Genomic DNA, 25146 nt, shown 5'->3' on the forward strand with positions numbered 1-25146 from the left:
TTTATGCAGTTCTGTGGACCGGATCAGGTTGTACGGAAGTTATAATATTTATGGCATGACTGTGTACATATAAATTGTTAACAATGTCTAATTAGAATAAGACATTCCCATATCTTCAGTAAGGAGAAGCAATCAATCCAGTTCAGGTTAGGACAAATGAACATTATTCAAGCCCGAATGATATGATATGAGAAAGTTTCATTCTGTCAGACATTGTTAATAATTTATATATATATATATATATAAATACATGAGAGACTAACAGAAGAAGTATATATATATATATATATATATATATGCTTCTTCTGTCAGTCACTCATGTGGTTAGTACTATTTCAAATAATCCAATGTTTTCATTACACCTTGTACTTCACTAGCCTTTATGCAAGTGATTATAACTTTCAGGTTGAAATATCTGACTATTAAACTTTAACACTTTATTCATCCTTCCTTCTGCTGATGTGTTATTCAATCTTATCTTCATGACATGGTTATCTCTAAAAAATCAGTCAAGACTAACTACCCAACACTCGCAGTTGTTGGAAGTTTTTCCACTTGGTTATACTATAAATTAAAAATACCAAGAAATTATATACTTCGTTTAATCCTTTATCTAAGTGTAAGCAAACAAAGTTTTCACCTGAAGTATATTCAGGACTGGAGCAACTTGTATAAGAGGCTAATGACTTCATATCACTTTCCTTAGTATCCCATAATGCAAAGCACATATCCTTGCAGACATGTATAATGCTATGAATTATGGGAAGGGTCACTACCCAAACTGGTTTCGACCTTTATTGAGGTCTGATCAGTGGGAACCAGACCCAGAGGTGATACTAAAGTTGAAGTCATGTTTTCATATACGAGTAGCCAAAAGGTGCCACACCTTATTATTAAAATACTCTGAATTAGAGATAGTTGGAAGTTTTTCCACTTGGTTATATTATAAATTAAAGATACTAAGAAATTATATACTTGGTTTAATCCTTTATCCATTTATTCCTTTCTTTATTTACTTCCGTTAGCTGCATTACTTCAACCTTAGTATCACCTCTAGGTCTGGCTCCCACTGATGAGACTTCAATAAAGGTCAAAACAAGTCTAGGTAGTAACTATTCCCATAATGCATAGCATTATACATGTCAGCAAGGATTATGTGCCTTGCATTATGGGATACAAAAGCAAGTGATATGAAGTTATTAGCCTCTATATATGAGTTGCCCCAGTCCTGAAAATACCTCAGGCATAAACTTTGTTTGCTTACACTTGGATAAAGGATTAAAACAAGTATATAATTTCTTGGTACCTTTAATTTACAGCACTCACAGTGTGTGCATCCCTCTTTAGTCTTTTAGTACAACAACTTCCACTTATTATATGTGCGTGTGTGTTATTGCACATTTTATATTGTATCCTTGAAGAGTATGTGTGACAGAGGAGAAATACTGGAACTAATAAACCCTAGTTTATATTTTTGAACTGTTTTCTTCCACTAAACTGAATTATGAGAGATACTGTGGTTCTGAGGACTGCAAGTGTTGTTTATGGCTGGTTGCCTTACTAAATAAAAATCTCTGTCACTCATAAACTTAAAATGGAATTCATCTGATGGAAATAATGAATTACAACCAGGAAAGGATAAAGATAAAAGAGTAGCAATGTTCAATATTCTAAAGATGGCAATGTGGAAAAGAAAAAAGTATAATAACAAAGGAATTGGAATTAGTAAAACAACTGAAACAAAACCAAAAATATTACACAAGTTATAAGTAATTCTGATATGCAGACCAACAATCAGAGCTCAAAGCGGAGTGACCATTTTAATTAACAATAAATAGAAAATTAAACATATAAATACAATTTTCTAAATGATAGAATTAAAAGTTAAACTTAAAAAAAAAAAAAAAAAAGGGTCAAAGCTGTATAACTAAGAGGAGACCTACACATAGCCATTAAAGGAATGCGGAGAACCGACGAGGGCTTCTGACCTAATGTCCAATCCTCACCTTCTCGTGGTGCACCCTGTTGGGTATCTAGCTGAATACTGAACAAAGTAGGATGGGTTGGCAATTTGGGATTTAGCCAACCAAATTGCATTCTTATTGGCTTAAACCAATATACAAAATGATGGTACAACATGACAAAATTTCATGCCGGCTGAGGCGTCACCCAGTTACACAAGGCCACCGTTGTTTTCGCCAGGGAACCAGGGCGAACAGCAAAAAGTCAGCTACTGGAACAAATCTTAAAGCAAATCCCAACTAAACATCACCAGAGTTAAAGATCAGTACTATCAATATAAGAAGCCTGAATGGCAAAGACATGGAGCTAACTGAGGAATTAGATAAGTACCAGATCAACATAACAGGGGTGACTGAAACAAAAAAGACAAAAACTGGTGAGATCTTTCTGAGCAATAAATACAAAATGTTATATTCAGGCAATAACAACCAAGGAAAAGAAGGAGTAGCCAGAGTATTCAACACAAAATACGAGGCTAATCTTCTTGAATGGGAGGCAATCTCAAGAAGAGTGATGTGGGCAAATATCAGAATGGGAAATTGGACAATGAGACTTATTTATGCCTATGGACCAACAGAAGGTTCTACTAAGGTAGAAGTGGAGGAATTTTTTAATGCTTTAGAAAAAGCAACTAACACAATGAAAAAGGAAAAGTTGGTCCTTGTTGGGGATCTAAATAGCAGAGTAGAAAATGATTGTCAGACATACAAAAATATTTTAGGAAAATTTGGAGAAAAGAGCAAAGCTAATAATAATGACAAATACCTGTTGGATTTCTGCTCAGGACATGGACTGGTTATTACTAACACCATGTTCCAACATAAAAATGTGCACAAATTCATGTGGAGAGAAGAGGCAAGGAATAAGAAAAGTCTCATTGACTATGTTACTGTTGATAGTGATGTTTTCTCCCTTGTGCAGAACACCAGAGTGTACAGAGGATTTGAAATTGGAAGTAATCACTATTTAGTCTTGAGCAAGAAAAAACTGAATTTCATATTGAAAAGAATAACATGTAAGAAAGTTTTAAAGCGAATAAAAGTTGGTAACTCTCAGATGTGAACTGTAAACTAAAATACACAAAGCTTATTGAAGAAAAAATCAAAGCGTTTGAGAACAGGAACCAAACCTTGGAGATTCAGTGGCGAGCCTTAAAGAAAATCCCGATTGATTCAGCCAGAGAGGCATGTGGGGAGTTTGTCTGCAAGGACAGAAAAACCAGAACTCCATGGTGGACACAGGAAGTTAAAGAGTCAGTGAAGGAAAAGAAGAAAGCATATCAAAAGTTCCTGTCAAATAAGTCAGCTTGTGCTCTTAGAGAATACAGAGACAAATGCAAGAATGCTAAACACTGTGTAAAACTAGCTAAACAAAAGTCATGGGAGGAACTTTGACAAGAAAATAAACATAGAAAATAAATATCAAAAATCAAAAAGTTTTAAAGCGAATAAAAGTTGAGCAGCTCTCAGATGTGAACTGTAGACTAAAATACACAAAGATTATTGAAGAAAAAATGAAAGAGTTTGAGAACATGAATGAAACCTTGGAGATTCAGTGGCGACTCTGAAGAAAACATTGATTGATTCTGCCAGAGAGGCATGTGGTGAGGTTGTCTGCAAGGATAAAAAAAATCAGAACTTCCTGGTGGACACAGGAAGTTAAAGAGGCAGTGAAGGAAAAGAAGAAAGCATATCAAATGTTCCTGTCAAATAAGTCTGCTTGTGCTCTGAGAGAATATAGACACAAATGCAAGAATGCTAAACACTGTGTAAAACTAGCTAAACAAAAGTCATGGGAGGACTTTGGCAAGAATATAGAAAATAAATATCAAGAAGGTGGCAAAATATTCTGGAGGTTGTTGAAGAAGCTCAGAAATGGAGGAGAGTGTGCTGTAAAAGGAATTAGAATTGATAAAGGTGACATGAAAATGGGAGAAAAAGATATTCTCGAAGTATGGAATAACTACTTCGAAAAATTGCCAAATGAAACAAGCAGTGATCGCACAGTGGTAAAAAACACTCAACAGGCACACAGTCAGGAATACATATCCATACTTGAAATAGAAAAAGCCATCAAAGGCTTGAAATGTGGAAAGGCAGCAGGAGTAGATGATATTCGACCAGAAATTCTTAAGTATTGTGGTATAAAAGTCTTACAGTGGCTGCACTGCATTGTTCAAAAGGCCTGGACAGAAGGGCAAATTTCTTATGATTCGAGTAGAGCTCTCATAGTACCTATATATAAAAAAGGAAATTTTTTTCCCTTTTTATAAAAATTATAAAAAAGAATTACAGAGGTATTTCCCTACTGAGTGTTCCTGGCAAGATCTATGCAAGTATACTTGAGAAACAGTTGAAAAGAATTTTGGAAGAAAAGCTTGGTGAAGAACAAGCTGGATTCAGGCCAAATAGTTCAGAAACCATGGGAATATAACAAAGATCTGTATTTAAGTTTTGTCGATTTGGAAAAGGCATATGACAAGGTACCAAGAGAGAAGCTATTCAATACGCTACAGTTATATGGTGTCAATGGGGCATTATATCAAGCAATACTTAGTCTGTATTTGAGTTGTAAGTCAGCAGTTAGAATTGAAGGAAGTACAAGAAGATGGTTTCAAGGATGTACATTATATCCTCTGTTATTCATTATCTATATGGATCACATTATGAAGGAAAGTGTTATTAAAAATGATATCAGAATTGGAGATATTAATGTCAGCTCTTTGCTCTATGCAGACGATGTCATACTTCTAAATAAATCCGCTACAAGTTTGCAAGATTCCCTAACTAAATTGAATAACTGTTGTAATAGATATGGTATGAAGGTCAGCAATAAAAAGACAAAGACAATGAAAATAGGTAGAATTGTTGAAAATATCAACTGCGTTGTGAACGGAGAACCTGTGGAACAAGTAAAACATTTCACCTATAGGCACGATTTTAGTGAAGATGGTAAACTAAATATGGAAATAGGCAACAGAATCAACAAAGCTGGCATGGTAGGAAGTCAAATGAATAAATTCATATGGAATAAGAGAGAAATTAGTCGGAACACTAAATTAGCTGTATACAAGACAGTGTTCAAACCAATTTTAACTTATGGATCTGAGAGCTGGGTTAGAAGTAAAACACTTGACCAAAGACTAGAGACCGCAAATATGAGAGTCCTGAGAAAGATTAGGGGCATGAACAGATGGCATCAATGGCAATATCATATCAAAAACGATTATATTAGGAAAGAACTTGACATTGTCAGCATCCAGGAATGCGTTAGCAGAGCTAATCTCAGGTGGTATGGTCACTTAAACAGAATGGCCGAGGAAAGATTGGCAAAACAAGTATTCTCTACCAGGTTGGCAGGAAAACGACCTAGAGGAACACCAAGATGTAAGCGGATTGATACGGTACAAAGTGCCTTAGACGATAGAAATATAAGATCTGATAATGTTGGAGTCTTGACAAGTAGCAGACTGATTTGGAGGAAAATTGTAGATAGGAAGTTAGTAATGATGTAAATTTTTCATGTAGTACTATCATATCCTGTACAACCCTTGAGGGTACCTGTCAGGAATCTGATGATGATGGTGACTAAAAAAAAAAAAAGAATTATGTAAATATTATAGGCATCTATGCCTCTGAAGAAGGTAGAAAACATTATCATGAATAATATTATAAGGAATTACAAAAACAGTTAAATACCATGTTTACTCGAATATAACTCGCACTTGTTTCCCAAAAATTAAAGTTAAAAAATTGTTGTATGAGACATAAGCAGGAATTTTTGGAAACTAAAGTTTTTCAGAATAGAAACTAAATTGACATTTATAATTAAATCCTCAGTATTCGTTATAATTAATAATTGATTACATTATTTATAAAATGAATGCATTTAAATTTTAATTATCAACATTACTTTTGCTATCAGCTGCTCATCTTCATCACGGTATATTTCAATCTTTAGCGACAATGCTGTGTAATTAAATTAAAACAAACAGTTTCATTACTGACTGTCCTTTAATCATTTTGGAATCAAAAGATCACCATGATTTAAAAAAAAAAAACTGAAAATGGGTATGACTTAACAAGAATCTTCTATTCGCTATCACTACTTCCAGAGCATGAAACAGACAGCAATATTAGGCCAGTAGAGATGGCACAGCTATGAAGATATGCATGTGATTGGTGCAGTCTTAAAGATTGTGTGACTCAATAACAAAGGCAAGCCGACGAATGTCGAGTTGAAATGCTGATTCTCTTCAATCAAATTCCAAAATATCTGAACCTGCCATAACAACATTCACTATCTATTTCTTAAAGTTTTAGTTTTTTCACATGCGAGGTATATGTGAAACTTTTTAGTTTATTTTTTGTAAAGTAAACTCAGGGGGTACAAGATATATGCAAGGGTGAGTTATATTCAAATAAATATGGTAAATGCAATATAAATATATAATGATTGATGAAGACCTCAATACTGGATTTGGAAATAATCCAATCCCAAACCTGGATACCAAAAAGAAGCTGGTCCTGATAGAATCCACCTATTGTGCTCAAGAGATGTGTTCCTGAATTAACACCTATTTTTTATCATCTATATACTATGCTATTGATCTATTGCTCTCATCTCAGTTTTGTACAAAGCAAAGAAGAAGGTTATCAACAGTCAACTTCTTCGACAATTGAAAAACTTGTCATCTAATTAGTGATTACTAGTGCAGATTTTGCCAATCTAAATCCGCAGGAAATCTTCTGGCCTATATCACATATGTCTAGATTCATCCCATGAAAAGTTTTGGAGAAATCTGCCACTGCAAAGCCTTGGGGGATATCAAGTGCAGTATAACTCCTGGTGTAACTGGATTGTCGGTTATCTCTCTCGGATCAATCCCTATGTGTAACGGTGGATGGTGTTCTCTTGATTTTTTATAAAGAGTTTCCTATTAATGCAGGATTTACATAAATGACCTGTTCTCATTGAATGCAAGCCCTATTCATAGTTTTGCCGATGATAGTCCTCTGTATTCATCCTGCTCATAGAACAAGCCTTGCAATACACAAACATATCAAGCTTCAAGATCATATGAGATGAGTACAGAGTACTATCATCAGCAAAGCTATGAATAGTGTTTGCATTCAATAAGAGCAGGTCATTTATATAAATCAGAAAGAGAGTAGGTGAAATGACAGAGCCCTGAGGGACATCTGCATTAACAGGAAACTCTACATAAAAAAAGCGAGAACCCCATTGCAGTGCAAAAATTCATGATATCAGTCATGCCATCTGGATGCAAAAAAGGTAAGTCGAAGCAAATGATAGTCTTAGTTGGCAAGAAGTATTCTATGAGAGAGGATGTAAAAGAGTTGTCAGGAGAAGCAAAACTAAAGAGCGAGAAGATGAAGGCAGTAAGTATCCTACTATGCTATGATAAAGGTGAACTGAGAAGGAGGGCATTGCTAGCTAATCAGTCTATACATAGGTAGTGCAGAAGAAATGACATATGATTTGTGGACCTGTGTCCATCTCATGTTTGCTATCCGAGCTCTAGTTTCTACACTTCCCCTAAAGACTTCCTGCTCTTCTGGAAGAGAAAAACCGTGTTGAATCTCTGTTCCTTCTCTTATACAATTCATTTTTCTCACAGACATTCTGTCTTCCTTAGGTTTTTTTCTATATATACTTAGATGATAACTATTGTACTGAAATGGCTTTTACTATTCATCCATTTTCCCCTAAGCAAGTAAGAACAAAGGTATCTACTGTCACCATCCATTCACTGGCCAACTTCAAACTTGAGTAATGTCTTCTCCTCCAACATCAACATCAAAAAATATCAAGATGCACCTTTCTCTCTCTCTTACTCTTTTTAATCTCTTGTCATAGTTAGCATTATTAATGAGTTTTACAATAAATCATGTGTGGGAATAATATAAAAAAATACATAAAAATATATAGATACAAACCAATTAACAGTGACAGGACAGTAAAGTAGCACTATTTCCTATAATAGGGGATAAGCATAAAAAAAAGTACCCAGTGAATGTACTACCAGTGGGAACAGGTTTAAAGGATCTGTTTGGTAGCCAGGTAACTAGAGTGTCCAGGAAGGGCAGGCATTGTTTTTGATGAAGAAATGGATCCTCAGGTGTTGGCTGATGAGCTGTGCTAAAAATATTTCTAGTACATCATCAGAGAATGGAGAACACGCCATTCTTGACATTCTACAGTAGTTATCTGGCTAACTAACAGATCCTTTTCAGTATACAGAAAACTTACCCACACTGGTAAGTACATCCACCACCTATCACACTACTCCTCCTCTCAGCAGTATGGTATTATCAAAACTTAAGCAAACGAAGCTAGAACAAAACACTCAGACCACAACAACAGCCTCTTCACTGAAATCAGTCACATTCGGGATGCATTTTTGGTTCTCCATTAACAAAATCAACAGAGCTTTCTGATCATCTGCCCAAACAAATCTTCCCCAAATCAAGAATATAAAAAAATCCATTGCCATTCCCTACATCTGGATTTTTTCCTTAAAATATATAACATAAAGATGTCCTTCAAGACTTACCAAAAATTGGCTACCCTTATCCACTCACTGACAACTCCTCTCCACCATCTGGACCATTCCAGAGTGTACAGTATCCCTTACTCCTTCAAGCTGAAAGAACTTCTGACAAACAGGAAGAACTTCCAATATCCATTGAAGAATACTGCAAATAAGTCCATCTACACTACAGTTATTCTGGGATGGCAGACCATGATTTAAATCAGAGAGAGAGAGAGAGAGACTATTTCTGGAATGCACCACAGCACTACACCATTCCCCAAACTTAAACAAATTCGGCTGCAATGCACTGACAAAAATTTGGAAGACCATCATTTTGACAACTTCAGTAAGTGCCCATCACTACCACACCATAGAGGATACCAGTTAAGGCTGCAAGAGCTTGCTATTACAATCGGTCTGTGTTTGCCTTCCTACTAGTGCATCCAATAAATAAAACCGATGAATACTTACTTCCTTTTAAAATTCACTTGTTGATTTGCTATCTGATCTCTAGTTTATACACCTCTCCTAAAGACTTCCTTTCTTCTGGAAGAGGACAACCTTGTTAAATCACTGTTCCTTCTCTTATACAACTCACTTTCTCACAGGCATTCTGTCTTCAAAGAGATATATTGAGCATGTGCACATGCTCAATATATCTGTTTGTGTCCATGAAGCCAATAATTAGCTAATTAGATCTTAGCCAATATTTTGCCTTTGTAACCAAGGCAAAATATTGGCTAAGATCTAATTAGCTAAATAAATTTAGTTAGATAATTATCTAGCTAAATAATTATAATTATTAGCTTTAGATATCTGTTTTATTCTACTAAAGATCAAAATGAATAACCAATATCCAAGTATCCATACAAGATTAAAAAAATAAAAAGTGAAACAAATAAAAACAAAAAAACATAATGTAAACATATATAGTAGTTATCTGTACAATTGCAAAAAAAATCTGGGGCTCTGTTCTAAATTTCAATGTAGAATGTAAGTAAAATGGACACACACACACACACACACACACACACACACACACACACACACACACACACACACACACACACACACACACACACAGGTTAAGCAAATTAGAGTATAATTAAATAAAATAGGGTACAAATTAAAATGGATTTACAAATAAAAATTATTTATAATCATTATTTTCATAAAAGAAAATTTTTGGTTCATGCATTGTTCTTTTATCCAATAAAAGAAATTTTAACCATTGCAACTTTTTTCTCTATGTCTGCAAACTACATTGTTATGAAAAAAGACAAATTTAAAATTCATATTTATCTGAGGAAGAGAAATGAATTAAAAAGGTATATCAAGATTATGAAAGCAAAAATATTTCTTCAATAAATTTATTCAATAAACTGAGTCCTAAAAAATTGATAAGATAAAACAAAATAGATATCTCAACACCATTACCAATATTAATTACCTCTAGAGTTTCACTCTCCACAAATGCTCGATACTGAAGACTTGTAGAAGCTTCCACATGTAACAGCTGACCATTTATATGAGTAGAATAACCATGTTCTGTAATTATCCAAGGAATAGTAACCTCTAGATATGAGCCTGGCCCAACACACATATGAATAGCATTGGTTTCCTAACAGGAAAAATAAATAAATAAAATTATATATATATATATATATATATATATATATATTTATAAAAATAAATTTAACTGACTAGAACCCGAGAAAGTATAACAAAAACCTTTAATACATCACAACTAGTTTCATCGGTGATCCGACTTCTTCAGGTGAGAAATAAAAACATAAGACATAAAATAACACGGTAAAAAATGAACTTTACAGCTTAATAAAATATATATATATATATATATATATATATATATATATGAACTGGTATTGAGTGTAAAGGGTACAGTATTTTTAGGAAGAATAGACAGGATAGGAGAGGAGGGGATGTGCTGCTAATGACAGTGGATGACTTGAATTCAAGAGTTCAAACCTATGATTGTAATACTAGTAAAAGTTTTTCATGTGGCAGTGAGTTTGAAGCCATCTGGTGTGAGATGGAGTATAACAAAATCAAATACATAGTAGGGGGGTATTGTTCAAGAAATTGTGGATTGGTTGCTAGTGACAAAGAAAGGCATTACCAAATAAAAATGATGGATGCAAAACAAGTAATCATAATGGGGGACATTAATTATCTAAACACTGACTGGGTACAAGTAAAATCTCATGAGAAAAATGAAACTGAATTTAATGAGTTGCTGCGAGACAACTACTCACAACTGGTATGTAATAGAAGGAACTTGAGGCCAAAGAGTTTTAGATATGATAATAGTGTCATAGGAGGTTTCAGTTAAAAATGTAACTATTCTGCCTCCAATTGGTGACAGTGACCATGTGGTACTCACTTGAAAATTGGCTAAGTTTATGCATGTTCCATTCAGAAAAAGTTACATGCTAAACTACAAAGCAGGAAATTATGACCAAGTGTACAGTATGCCTCAATTCTGCATCCTGGTATTGGTTGTTGGATAGGAAAAATATTGGCAGTGCATGAGAAGCATTTAAACAATACTTAAATGATGCAATATTGGATGTGTTCCAAAGTTCAAAGAATAAATAGAGTAGGAATGTAATGGATGTGTAATCTTATTAATCAAGAGATTCATAAGAAAAAAGATGACTTGGAAAGAATACCATGTTCATAAGGATGATGTCAGTTATGAAAATTATAAGGAGCAGGTTAGAAGAGTCACAATTATTATATGGAAAGTCAAGTCTGAGTATGAAAAGAAACTGGCTCTGTAAGCTAAAGACTACCCAAAAGAATTCTATCATTATGCTGCAAGTAAAAGAAAAAATGAACAAGAAACAATAACTCTAATGAATGCAGAAGGTGCGCAGATGACAGATGCAGAAGAGACTGTTCAACTCAGAGCTCACTTTGCTAAATGCTATCAACCTAGTGTATGCAATATTGTGCTCACTGCTGTTGTGTCCACTTTCAACATTATTCCATGTATCTCTATATCAAGCCGTAAAAGTGAAGTCTTTTCTACATGGGTCACATGGTATCTCTAACACACAAAGAAATAGCCTCAGGGTAGAGCCAAAATTCAATGCGACAGAGTCCTCAAACCTTACCTCTCTTAAAATCCTAAGAAATTTATATTTTTAGACTGTGCCACTTAGAATTATTAGATTAAAGATATAACTCAATCAAGAAGAAAGTTAGAAGATATACTCATGTGACCTAGGGTTGCAATCGTGTCCTTAACTTTATTCAATTAAACTCCCACTCAGATCCGTAATGAGTTTCACAAGTGGTGCATCGAATTCTATACACAGATTCATATATTTAGTTAAAATCAAGCAAGGTTTATTTGATTACAGTTTAACATTACAGTTTAACATACAAGAACAATTATCACTCTAAATAAAACACATTCTAATCTAAATCACTTAATTAGCTTGACTTCATAAGATATGATTTCTGAACACATTTTTTTCTCAAGTAATTCACACAAAAGTAGGTAATTCTATATCATCTAGATTACTACTAAATTCCAGTATTTAATTTCTATACTAACTACTGGTAACATTAACTATTCTTCAACATACAAAGATTCAGTTTCAATTAATAACCATTCACTCATGACTTTCTATAAAACACATGCACTACAGTCCTGACCTATACGTGGATCTGAGTCCTTCACCAATAAAGCTTCACATATTAATACATATTCAGATTACATTCATATAAATAACAAACTTTACTTATCTCCACTTGATGGTACCTTTCCGTCTGCTTCTGTATTAGTCTATCCTCTGTTTCATTAGGACATTTCTTTGTTTCCTTCAATCTACCTCGGGTCAAGACCTCATAGTAATTACCAGCTTAGACTTCGGGACGTGTGCATCTGCTGACCTTTCAACAGCATGGTCTGCCACTACTTTCCAGGAATCTAGGAGAGGGTTACCCGCTGTAACATCGTCCTAGTCTAGAGGTATCGTTCGGTCATCCCCAAACCAGCACCAGACTAAACCTTCACTACTCGAGGATATGTGAGAACTCCACATGATGAAAGACCAAGAGAGCGAAGGGGGGGGGGGTCCTAACCCTTTTATAGGTTCACCCTATCGGTAAAAAAAAATAACACTTCGCTGTTCATCCGACACCTCGAATTCCTATGTCACATGACCTCGCGAAATCCGTTTTCTCCTGCTTGTTTACTCCACATGCCAAGCACGCTACTGCCGGGGGCAATCGTCAGCGTGTCCTTTGAACCTTGGACTATCTTTCACACAGAATACGTTCTAGTGTTTCTTTTACAAAATGTCCTTACATCAGATTTAATATCAATACAAAACCATAACTCTCTTAATTTACACTATGTCTCAGGCAACTTTCCATTACATATTTATCTAAAATTCCCCCTTTTTTTTTTTTTTTATTTACATTATAAAATTCTCCTTGAGCTAATTAATTATTTCTTTCTTCTTAAATCAATGTATTCGATATTTTCTAAAGTTCACAACGATACCTACTTAGAAACAAGCTTGTTTACTTAATTATTTTACAGGGTTTTTACTTCTTTGCTTATGAAACCGTGATAAGTGGAATTTTAACATTCTTAACTTATCAGGGTATAATAAAGGTCCCCCTTTTAATAAAAAAAATTTTTCTAGCCAAGTTTTCCTCTTTTTATATTGGGGGGGGTCAACTTCTCAGGTTCTTCCCCCTTACTCTGTAATGTGAATTCTCTTTATTAAAAAAAGAACCCGTGTGCACCCAGGGTTTCTTATTCTACTCACTTAAATTACCAAACACAAATTGACCTAATCTGGATGTATTTCTCTTTCTTTTCCTAATGTGATTGTAATATATTTTCCTAATATCAGGTTGCACCTTGTCCGATTTCATGCTCTCAACATCAGTATTAATTTCCCTTTGTATTCTTTCAACCTGTGACACACAGTTCACATGAGGGTTGGCCTCTTCCAATAACTGGGGCTTTTCCATGTCGAGCTTATCACACCTAGGTCTAACGACTCATTTGCTGATTTGTTCTTCCTCATAATGGTTCTGGAGATTATGTCTGAAAGAATTCCTTTTTTTGTTGTAAGAACTTCGATAATGACTTTCTCTGGAGAATTTCCTTCTTCCAAGGAGATGCACATCCCTTTTAGCATAATCACACCTAAAATTATATTTAATCAAGAAGTCATCCCCTAGAATCAGTTTTATGTTTGGGAGAGAAACTTTTGATAAGACCAAAAACTCATGCCAAGCACACAGCCAGAACTCAGGTAGGTACACTCTTAAACACGCCGACTTTGTTGCATTAATTGTGGAGGAATTAATCCCAGATATTCTTACTGATTCTCTGAGGCAAGTAACCCTATCCTTTACATAGGGCTCTATCAGCTTAAAGTAGTCCTCAGAAATAATTGAGGTTTGGGATCCAGTGTCCAATAAAGCATTACAATGCTTTCCATTGGCAATGCCCCTTATCATCATTCCATGAGTTCGTTTGTTCCTTCCTTCCCTGCCTGCTTTTCCATGTTCTGTTTGCATAAGTATGGGATCTGTGTTCTTCCTATAATATCTATCAGATCGACCTCTACCTTGGTAGCAATTGCGAGCAAGATGCCCACTCTTCTTAAAATATAGCATCTGGGAGGCTCTCCTCTATCACTTAGATCACTGATGGTCCTGTGATTTGATGAAGGAATTGCTGATTCTTGTGAGGTAACATCTGCTAGTCTTTTCATGACGGTGTCTAATTGGTCAATGAGGGGTCTTTGCATCCTCTCAAACTCCTCGCGAACCAGCCTAGTAGTCTCTTCATTCTTATCAATTTTAGGTTCTGAGGTCTTCACAGACATTGCTTCCAGCTTCTTCATCACCTCATCTAGACGCTCCATAACGGGTTTCTGGAGAAGTTTCACTTCTGTTTTTATCATAGATTTGAAGTCATGTGTTTCAGGAAGGAATTCTGTCACTTTATTTATAGCTTCAATACAGCTGCCCTCATTTCCTTTTCTTACTCTAGATTTCTCTTTCTCTTTATATTCCCTTTCCTGTTCGATTTTCCTCATGTTGTTATGGTCCCCTTCAACCAAGTTAACATGGCAGGCAGCAGATGTGGTATGTAGGTCCCTAAGCATCTGCTCTCTATCCTTGACTGCATTGTAGCATTCATCCAGGTTGGTTAGTCTTTTAAAAGCTGTTTCTCTAAATTCCTGTTGCACTCCTTGCCTGAATTGCTGGAAGACAGCCAGGTCTAAGTGAAGTCTTTCCTCACTGGAGACATTTAAAGCACTGGCCACCGATAGCAATCTATTCTGAAAGTCAGAAGCACTCTCCCTATCCTTTTGAATACACTTCTGGAGCTTGCACAGATTAGGCCCCAAACTTCTTAATTTGGAATATTGAGAAATTAGGACTTCTCTAAATTTGGACTACTCCAGCGTTTCTCTTAGAATGGGAGAGGCATACAGGAAGGTTTTTTGGCTTTCCCCTGTTAGTTTGCTACGGAGTAGAACCAGTAACTGAAAGTCGGTCCATCCTCCAGTCTTTCTCAGCTCCTCTATATAATTGAAAAACGTGACCACGTCATCCGTCTCCTCCCCCGAAAATTGAGGAAACACTTGTTGTGGGTTAATGTACTTAAAAAACTCATTATCATTGATACCTGATTCACTACTTGTGATAGACATGCTTGCTATCTAAGTTAACAAACTCTAAAATTCAACCTTTGCCTTAGACAAAAAAAAATTTTTTTTTTCTGGATAGAATTCGAAACCAATTTGCATTAACTTACATATATTTTACTTATTTAATTATGCAAATTACATCCTGTCGACTGTGCCATTTATGTTGTGTCCACTTTCAACATTATTCCATGTATCTCTATATCAAGCCTCTAAAAGTGAAGTCTTTTCTACATGGGTCACGTGGTATCTGTATCTATAATTTCTGTATCACACAAAGAAATAGCCTCAGGGTAGAGTGTGGTTTGAGGAGATTAGCAAGCTTGTTAGAGATACTGCTCACTGAGCAGTATCTCTGAGCCACCACAAAGAGAACGAGAAGACACTCAATATATTATAACAATCGCCATTCCGAATGTGAGCAGTATCTCTAACAAGCTCACTAATCTCCTCAAAACCACACAAAATAAGAGTGACATTCAAACCTATAGAAACAATTTGTAAACTACTACGATCTCCAAAAGATACCCATCCTTTCTATAAGTATGCTGGAGTCTATAATATCCAATGCTCGTGTGGTTCAAGTTATATCAGCCAGACTTCGAGAAGCCTCAAGAAAAATAACAGACAAAACATATCAATCCTGTCATCACATTTCTCCAGAACAAACCATATCATTGAGTGGGACAAAAGTTGTACCCCTTACATAGAGGAAGACTACTGCTCTCGAATGTTTAAAGAAGCAGCCACAGTCGCACGCACTACAGATAACCTTAACAGGAACCAAGGTTTAATACTTCCAGAGATATGGAAAACCTTGATTAGATCTCTGAACACACAAGAAATTAACTTTAATGCTAACTATAGAATGTTCCTTAGCAACAACTAGTAAATCATGTACACGCGATACGTGTATTATTCACGTTCAATGCTATTTTAGTTTGTAACTATAATTTTTAGAATTTACAATTAAGATCTATTTTGTGATATGTTTTAACCCTCAGTGCTTATACCCTGACGATGCCAACAGCTTAAGTTTGGTGAAACTAGTCAGTATTAAAATACTTATCCGTTTACACTTGATCAATGTTCCCAAATAGTTATTTACATTAGTTCTGTGATCAAGAAAATACACGCTCATTAAGAATATAAATTTCTTGGAAACTTTAATTTACTTTGCAACCAAGTGAAAAAAACTTCAAAGCAAGAATCCTGTGTTAATAAATGTGGTTGAAGAAAATTTTCTGCTAGTTTCAAAAGCCACTAATTTAATGCTAACAGCAACAGTAGTGTCCCAAGATCGATTACTGAAAAGTATTTGTATTCAAAATAAGACATGAGATTATTACTCTTTAGTGCCTAGAATTCTGGAGTGGGGAATAAATAAATAGAACTCGGGAAACCCAGAGTTCTATTTATTTGTGATCTGCATGACCTATTATTTAAATAAAGAAATATTGTTATTCTCTTGAATTAAAAGTTATATAAATCAAATGTGGATCATCCATATTCTCAAGATTTTTATGCTATTATTATTGCTGTGGGTAGTCATTTGCATTTTTTTTTTTTGCTCTAGCCACTGCATATAAATGTTTTGCTGATAATTTATAATTCATGATTAAGAGTTTGCTTACTAGAACAAAATGTTACTGATGAGCAAGGAAAGGTAGAAAATGTGTTTAAAGCAAGGAAAAATAGAAGACCAAGATATTGACAGACTGATGCAGTTAACTGTGACTTGAAATGCAAGAAGCCATTACGGCTTCTTGCATTTCAGTCCTTAAAACATGTGAAAAGTGCTAAGAAAAAAACAGTGAAACTGGCAAAAGAATTAGACAAATACCAGAGTGACATAATCAGTGTTAAAACTAAGAACTTTCACTGTTAAAAGACCATATGATTTAATGATTAAAAATACAAAGAGCCAACAAGTTTCACTAGCCACTGTCTAGCATTTTCAAGGCTGTACTGGTGTGAAAACAAATGCATCAAGTTACATGAAAATATAGGCTTTAGTAACTGCTAGGCCGTTACATTTGATAATTCGTGTTTGATGGCATGCATGCGTTTGAATGCTTCAGTCAGAATCCAGTACATGACCATGTGTTGTGTAGTTTTTCGTATATTGTAGTTCTGTTAAGCTGAGAGAATTGATGAGATTTTTCCTTGTCTTTAAGAACAGCACCTTGATTTCTATTTAAATTATTGCCTGTGCATAGCACCACTGCTGCTTCTTTGAAAGTTCTGTATCTGTAGTCATTCTCGATGTAAGGCATAGACCTGTTTTTCCAATCTATAACGTGATTTGATGTTGAGAAATGATGAGCTAAACCAGATGTGATGATTCTATTGTGATTGACATCCCCCACATGTTCCTCCTGTCTTATTTCAAAACTTCTAGAGGTCTGTCCAATGTAAGAAAGGCCACACGTGCATGGAATTTCATATACTCCAGAAAATTTGAAGAAAGGTACCCATCTTTGGGTGATCTTAAAACTTGTCTGATCGTGGTAGTTGGTTTAAAAACCACTCTGATGTTATGAGCTTTTAACATTCTTGCCAATTTTGTGGATACAGAATTAATATATGGAATGACAGCTGTGGACACATATTATGACTCCGTTACACGTTGTTGGAGGTTGTCTTTAAAAATCAATTTGTTTAAAATGTTAGAAGGGTATCCATTCAGAGATAGAGTGTTAACTATTTGTGACAGTTCTCTCTGTACATCTACTTCTTTCGAAATAGACCTTAAGGCTCTATTACGGAGCATATGAATGATGCTGTGTTTTTGTGATCTATGATGGTTAGACGAATAATGTAGACATCTACCTATATCTGTGGGTTTCTTGTAAATGGACAGTTGGACATTGTTATCTTCTCTCCTCACCAGTATGTCAAGAAAGGGTAGTTCTTTGTTCTTCTCCTCCAGTTCCATAGTGAATTTGATCTTATGCAAAATGCAAAAAAGCCAAGTTACTAAACCACCTTACATTTCTGAAGAGATGTAGAGATTTTGCTATCATCCTGACGTTCTTAGTAGTAAAAGGACATATCCCATCTGCAACAACCGAAAGGTGACTAACGTGGCAACGGCACCCATTTTCTAATGAAGAGTCATAAAAAGTTTTCAACCAATGCTACTGCGTCCGGGGAAGCCGACGCGTCTGGGGCTGCAGTCCGGGCTCCTGATGATAAATATGCTACGAGGACTCATATTAACATTTTGCAACTCAATATCAACGGTACTCAGAGAAAAATGGATGAACTCAAATACATGCTTTATAAAAATAATATCCATATAGCTTGTCTACAAGAAACAAAACTAAATAAAAATTTGAACTTCAACATCAAAGGATACACAGTTCTTAGGAAGGATAGAGAAGAAAGAACAGGTGGCGGGCTTGCTATCCTTTTGAAGACCCCAGAAATCAAATTCAAAGAAATCACCCTAAATCAATATTTAAATAATGACAGTTCAACGGAAGCTCAAGCTGTTGAAATACATCTACCAAACCATTCTATTTCAATCACAAACGTCTACCATCCTGATAATACAAATATTGATACAGACATCATTGAAAAGCTAAGCGATTCTCTAACTGATGCAACCATTATACTTGGTGACCTAAATGCAAAAAGCCCAACGTGGGGCTCCCCCAATTTAGACCATAAAGGTCAACAATTGGAAGACCTCTTTACAGATTTGGAACTCACAACAATTAACAATGGACAGAGCACCTATCTTTCTAAAACTACGGGAACTGAATCTGCTATTGACATCACAGCCATTAATTATAGTATTGCATCAAGTGCACAATGGAAAATTCTGGGAAATGCCATCAGTGACCACAGACCCATAATAACAACATTAAACTTCAAGATTGAACAAGAACAGCAAACCAAAAGGACGTGGAACTTCAGAAAAGCCGACTGGACAAGGTTTACTCAAACCTTGGAGAGCCTCTGTCAAGATAAACCTGTCTCTGGAAACCTCGACAGAAAATTACAAATCCCTACTTCACACATCAGTAAAGCTGCCAAAGCAACAATACCAAGAGGCCAGCGGAAAAACACCTGGATACCATACTGGAAAGATCACAATATTGATTCAATGATTACAGAAAGAGACAATATCAATGAACAATTCAGAATTAATAAAACTGATGATTACAGAAAGAAATTAATGGACATAACACACAAAATAGAGCAGGAAATTTGGAAGTGCAAACAAGAGAAATGGGCGGAACTTTGCAGTAACCTGGATCCAAGAAAAGACAGCCAACACTGGAACATTATTAGAATCCTAGACAATATCAAAAAAGAGAACCGACAGAAAACAAACTTCATCATAAATGCTGGGAAACAAGCTATTACAGATCAAGAAATTGCAAACACACTGGCAAAAACCTATTCAAACAACTCCAAACTTCAGTATAACAGAGAGGACAAGCCCCTCAATAAACTCACAAGTAAAATGCTAAAACAAGCAAGAACATACCAAACTAATGACATCTTCTCCGAAGAATTTACACTAAGTGAACTAAATTCATCAATCGAGAAAACTGCACCTAATAAATCCCCTGGTAATGATCTTATCTTTGGTCATATGGTCAAACACCTTGGCAAAAATGCCAAAGAACAACTTCTGGACATTCTCAATACCTCTTGGCGAACAGGCAAACTTCCAAAAGAATGGAAAAAATCAGTTATTGTACCCATCCTGAAACCTGACAAAAATGCTGCAGAATGTCAAAGTTACAGACCTATCGCATTAACTAGCATACTTTGTAAAATTACTGAAAGAATCATACACTCCAGGCTTATGCACTGGCTGACAAAAAATAAGAAAATCAACTACTACCAAACTGCTTATAGAACTCGTCATTCGACAACAGATCAATTATTCCATTTCTGCCAAACAATAATAGACTCATTTCAGGAAAAACCAACAAAAAAGACAACTGCCATATTCCTTGATATGACTGCTGCCTTCGATCGTGTTTGGATCAAAAAATTAATACAAACAATACATGATATTGGAATTAGAGGAAACGCTTTAATCTGGATTGCTGATTTCATCAGAGGAAGAAAGATCAAAGTCAGAATCAATGCAGCAATATCAAAAGAGCGGAGAACCTGGGCTGGTGTTCCCCAGGGCTCAGTACTCAGTCCCTTACTATTCCTTCTATATGTCAATAATATTCATCCCTACCTTACAGAAGACACAAAAGTAACTTGCTATGCAGATGATATAGCCATCTGGCACACTAGTGCTAAAATCAAAGAATCAGAGGAAATTCTAAACAAATCCATGAGAGGATTAGAAAAATGGTCAGACGAACTCAAACTCAAAATCAACCCAGACAAAACAAAACTAAGTACATTTAGTACAGACAGGAAAAATAGACATTCCTACAATCCCAAAGTCATGATCAATAACAAGCTAATTGAAAAAGTCACAAATCCAAAATACCTTGGTATTACGCTTGATCAGGAATTACGTTTTGCACAGCACATCTCTAACACTTCCAACAGAGCTCTAAAAAAATTAAATATACTGAAAAGGCTTTGTGGAACAAATTGGGGTGCAAAACCAAAAATCCTCAAAACTACTTACACTACACTAATAAGGCCAATAATAGAATATGCAGCACCTATCTGGTCACCTTCGGCCTCATCGGTAAAGAAAAAACTAGACAAAATACAAGCAAAAGCATCCAAGATTATCATTGGTGCAGTCTCATCCACTAACAACATCAGAGCCCAACAGGAATGTGGGCTTGACCTGCTGGAGGACAGACGAAAATTTGCCACCATAAAATTCATAAATAATATCAGAAGCTACCAAAGTGATCATATCTCCCTAAAAACTTATGAACATTGGAACCAAATTTGCAGACTTCACAGATCATCGACTTTACAATATGATGACACTATCAGGAAAGAAATAGGTCTTGATCAGCTAAATGTCCACATAAACAAAGAACCTCTATTTTCCAGTCCTTTACCTTCAAATACCTCCATAAATCTAAACCTTACCAAACTCTGTACAAAAAAAGAACCAAAAGAAATGCTTAAAGAAAAAGGCCTAAATACCATCAACCTTCTTTCATCCTCCAAACAGGTTATTTGTTATACCGATGGATCATCAGACACCAGTATGATTAATGGAGGCGCTGGTGTTCTCCTTCTACTCCCGAAAGGTGAAAAACTTTCAATAAAAGTTGGATCTGGGAGAATCGCTTCCAATTTTACCAGCGAACTCTACGCAATAAATAAAGCACTAGAAGCCTACTTAAATCTATCATCAACTCAACAATCTGAAGGAATTATAATTTACAGTGACTCAAGATCAGCTATGGAGGCAATCAAAAATGGCAATACCAAGCTCACACAAGACATCCATAAACTCTTAAATCATCTAAAGTGTTTAGGTAAAAGTTGCATTTTACAATGGATTCCTGCTCATGTAGGGATTGATCACAACGAAGCAGCTGATAAATTAGCAAAAGAGGCCAGAGAACTCAACCAAGAAACTCATATGATAACTCTTGCTGATGCCAATGCACTAGCAAAAGCTAAACTAATTCCATTGAAATCAGTGATACAACATCAAATTCCCGAGATCAATGCTGACAGAAGGACCTCCACCACGATAGCAAGACTACGAACAGGACATTATAGAGGAATGAAGATCAATACAGATGATACGAGAACATATAGAAACTGCAACAACTGCCCCAATACTGAACTGACAACCACTCACATCTTTACCTGTCCAGCAATTACAGCAGCCTTGCAAGAAACAGATCCTAATCCTGAACAACAGCTCTATACAAACAAAATCACAGACATAGCCAAAGCAGTACAAAGAGCACACGGAAACATCTAAGACTCTTCAAAGGACAAGACAACAACAACCGAAAGAATATACTACAAGACTTCGTTTGCACTAATCAGAGAAAGGATACAACATACCAGGTATGAGCTTAACATTATTGATGCGAAGTGCAAGGACTTCAGCTCAATCCTAGCAAGGCAAGATAAAGATTATGGTTCTCAAACCAAATATAGACAGAAATGCTCCTGAGAAACAAGTGTACCTTAATGGAGAAAGAAATGAGATTGTTAGCAAGTTCGAATATCTGAGATCCATTATTAATGTGAAGAATTGCTGTTCAGGAGACGTCAGAACAGATTAGGAATGGCTAAAACAACAGTAAGAGACTTGTCTAAAATCTGGAAGGATGGATCAATCTCCACAGTAACAATGTTGAGGATTTTGGATGCAGCTGTTTTTCCAACAGCAACTTATGGATGTGAGACTTGAAGCCCAAAGAAGTGTGATAGGAAAAGGATAGCTGCTTTTGAGCTGCTGTTGAGGATATCATATACTGAAAGGCAGACAAATGGATGGGTGCTAGACAGGATCTGCAGAACTTTAAGGCTGCTTAAGGATACTGACAGAAGAAAGTTGAAATACTTTGGACACCCTGAAGGGATAGAAGGAGAACTTCTCAAAACAATAACAGAAAGTAAAGTTCCTGGTAAAAGAAAGTGGAAAAGGTAGACCAATAGATAAGATGGAGAGATAGTGTTCCAGCAGAGAGTTGAAGTGTATAGAAAAAGCATACAATAGGACCATCTGGCAAAGACTGGTGTGAAACATCGCTGAGCAACCATATGTCATAATATCCTAAATGTCTAGAGTAATTAGATTGGAAGATTGTTAAATTAAACAACAAATGATAGAACAGTGGGAGAAAGTATTCAGGAGAAATGAAATGAGGGGTACACAACAATAACTGAAGGAAAAAATTGAAAATCTGAAATGCTGGAAGTGAGCTAGAATAAATGATATTCAACCAAAAACCCTCAAATATGGAGGTATAAAAATTTTACAGCAGCTGACTTGCATGATTCAGAAGGCATGGTCAGAAGATGAATTCCAGATGAGTCGATTAGAGATCTCAAAAATACGCATCTTCAAAAAGAGAAATAAAACTAAATGTGAGTTACAGTATGTTCTAAATAAAATTTATAAAAATATACTTGAGAAAAAGCTAAAAAAGGTTACAGAAGAGAAACTGGAGGAGAAGAAGAAGCTGGATTCAGGCGAAACAGGGGTTTGTCTAGATCAGATTTTAATTTTAAGAGTTGAAAAATCATGGGAATATAACAATCTGTTAAGTTTTGTAGGTCAGGAAACATCCTATAACTTATAACAAGTTATAAGTAATCAGCAATTAGAATTTATGGAGATAAAGGAAGACGTAATTCACTGTGTATAAGACAAGGATGCACAGTATCTCCATATGGATCACATTAAGATGGAAAGTGGCAACAAACCTGACATCCAAATTGGAGATGTTGATCTCAGCTGTACTTTTTGAGGATTATACTTTCAAATAAATCCAGTACAAGACAGTTGGATTCTTTAAATAAGAAAATAACTGCAAGAACCTTTTTCTTGCTGACATGAAAATCAGCAAAAAAAAAAAAAAAAAAGGTGGACTATGAAAATAGGTATAAACACTGAAAACATCAACTGCATCAATAGAGATACAGAAAAAGTAATACATTTCAAATCATGTCATTATTTATTTTTAATGAAGATGGCAAATTAAATATGGAAACATATAACAGAATAATAAACAAAGCTAGTATCGGGGATATCAAATGAATAAATTTATATAGAATAAGAAAAATAAGTCCAAACACTAAACTAGCTGTATATTTTAATTTGTGTATCTGAGAGTTGGGTCAGAAGTAAAACAGTTGATCGCAGAGAGATGAATCAATTTCCCTAAGTAGGAAGTTGATTATATAAGTTGATAGTATATGAGCAGAGCAAAGTAAGTACACATATCGGGTGGTATAATCACTTAAACAGAATGGCAGAGGAAAGATAAGCAAAACATATGTCCAATGTCAGGATGGAATGAAAAAGAATAGTGGTATTATGATATGGTTAGATATACTTAAAAAGACCAAAATATAAGATCTGACAATATTCCTAGCTGATAAGACTAATTTGGAGGAAATCTATCTTTGATATTGGTAGTAATGTAAACTTTTCATCTAGTACTCCCATCATATGCTGTATATACCCCTCTAGTATACATACCAGGAATCTGTTGATGTTAATATTATCAGCAAATGTTACAATCCCATTCTTGTAATTATTATTTTTTCTCCTTTAATGTTGAGCCCATACATGAGAGGTTGGCTAATCAACCTATAGTACGTTAGTACCATGTGTAGGTAGTGAGTTGTGAAAGGAGAAACTTATTTACATTTGTTTCAAAAATTTTATGGAATTTACAACCATGTTAAAAAAACTTTTTTTTATTATCCCGACGTTTCGATCTTCACATCAAGATCATCATCTGGAGCGTACATAAATATACAGGACAAGCTGAGTTACATCATTAACTGTAAGCTAGAGAAACAATGATTTGATGACATGTTATTCTACTGCCGTGAACTCTGGTGAAAAAAAAAATAATAACAATAATAATAAAAAAATAAAATAAATTTTTACATCAAGCTAAATTCTATTTTACAATGACAAGAATAAACATTCTTTTAGATGGTTTTCTTTCAGAAACAATTTGTGTCCTATTTTTAGTATTATAATTCTTATTTTTGATTTACAATACTGGATTTTCTACAGTTATGTTTATAGTTGTTCTTGGTGAGGAAGGTCGAATATATACCTTCCATATGTTTGGGATTTTTAGACCATCATTGTTGTTCAGATTGGGGTGGTTGATAATAATCTCACAGGCTTCCTTGAATTTCCGTTCATACCATTGTAAAAATAATCATAATTAAAATTTTGAATATTTT

The 25146-nt window shown here is 35.2% G+C and overlaps 1 protein-coding gene across 1 annotated transcript in view; it reads right to left on the reverse strand.

Moving 5' to 3' along the window:
* tweek (transmembrane protein KIAA1109 homolog tweek) overlaps positions 1-25146 on the reverse strand; it is a 1221702-nt gene that overhangs the window by 1066301 nt on the left and 130255 nt on the right. The window contains 1 exon segment of the mRNA XM_090406645.1: positions 10029-10199. Within this exon segment, the coding sequence (XP_090262771.1) occupies positions 10029-10199 (171 nt within the window).

This window comes from Typopeltis vanoorti, chromosome 16 (assembly GCF_054136105.1).
Source record: "Typopeltis vanoorti isolate ZY-2024b chromosome 16, IOZ_Tvanoo_1.0, whole genome shotgun sequence".
Classification (NCBI taxonomy): domain Eukaryota; kingdom Metazoa; phylum Arthropoda; class Arachnida; order Uropygi; family Thelyphonidae; genus Typopeltis; species Typopeltis vanoorti.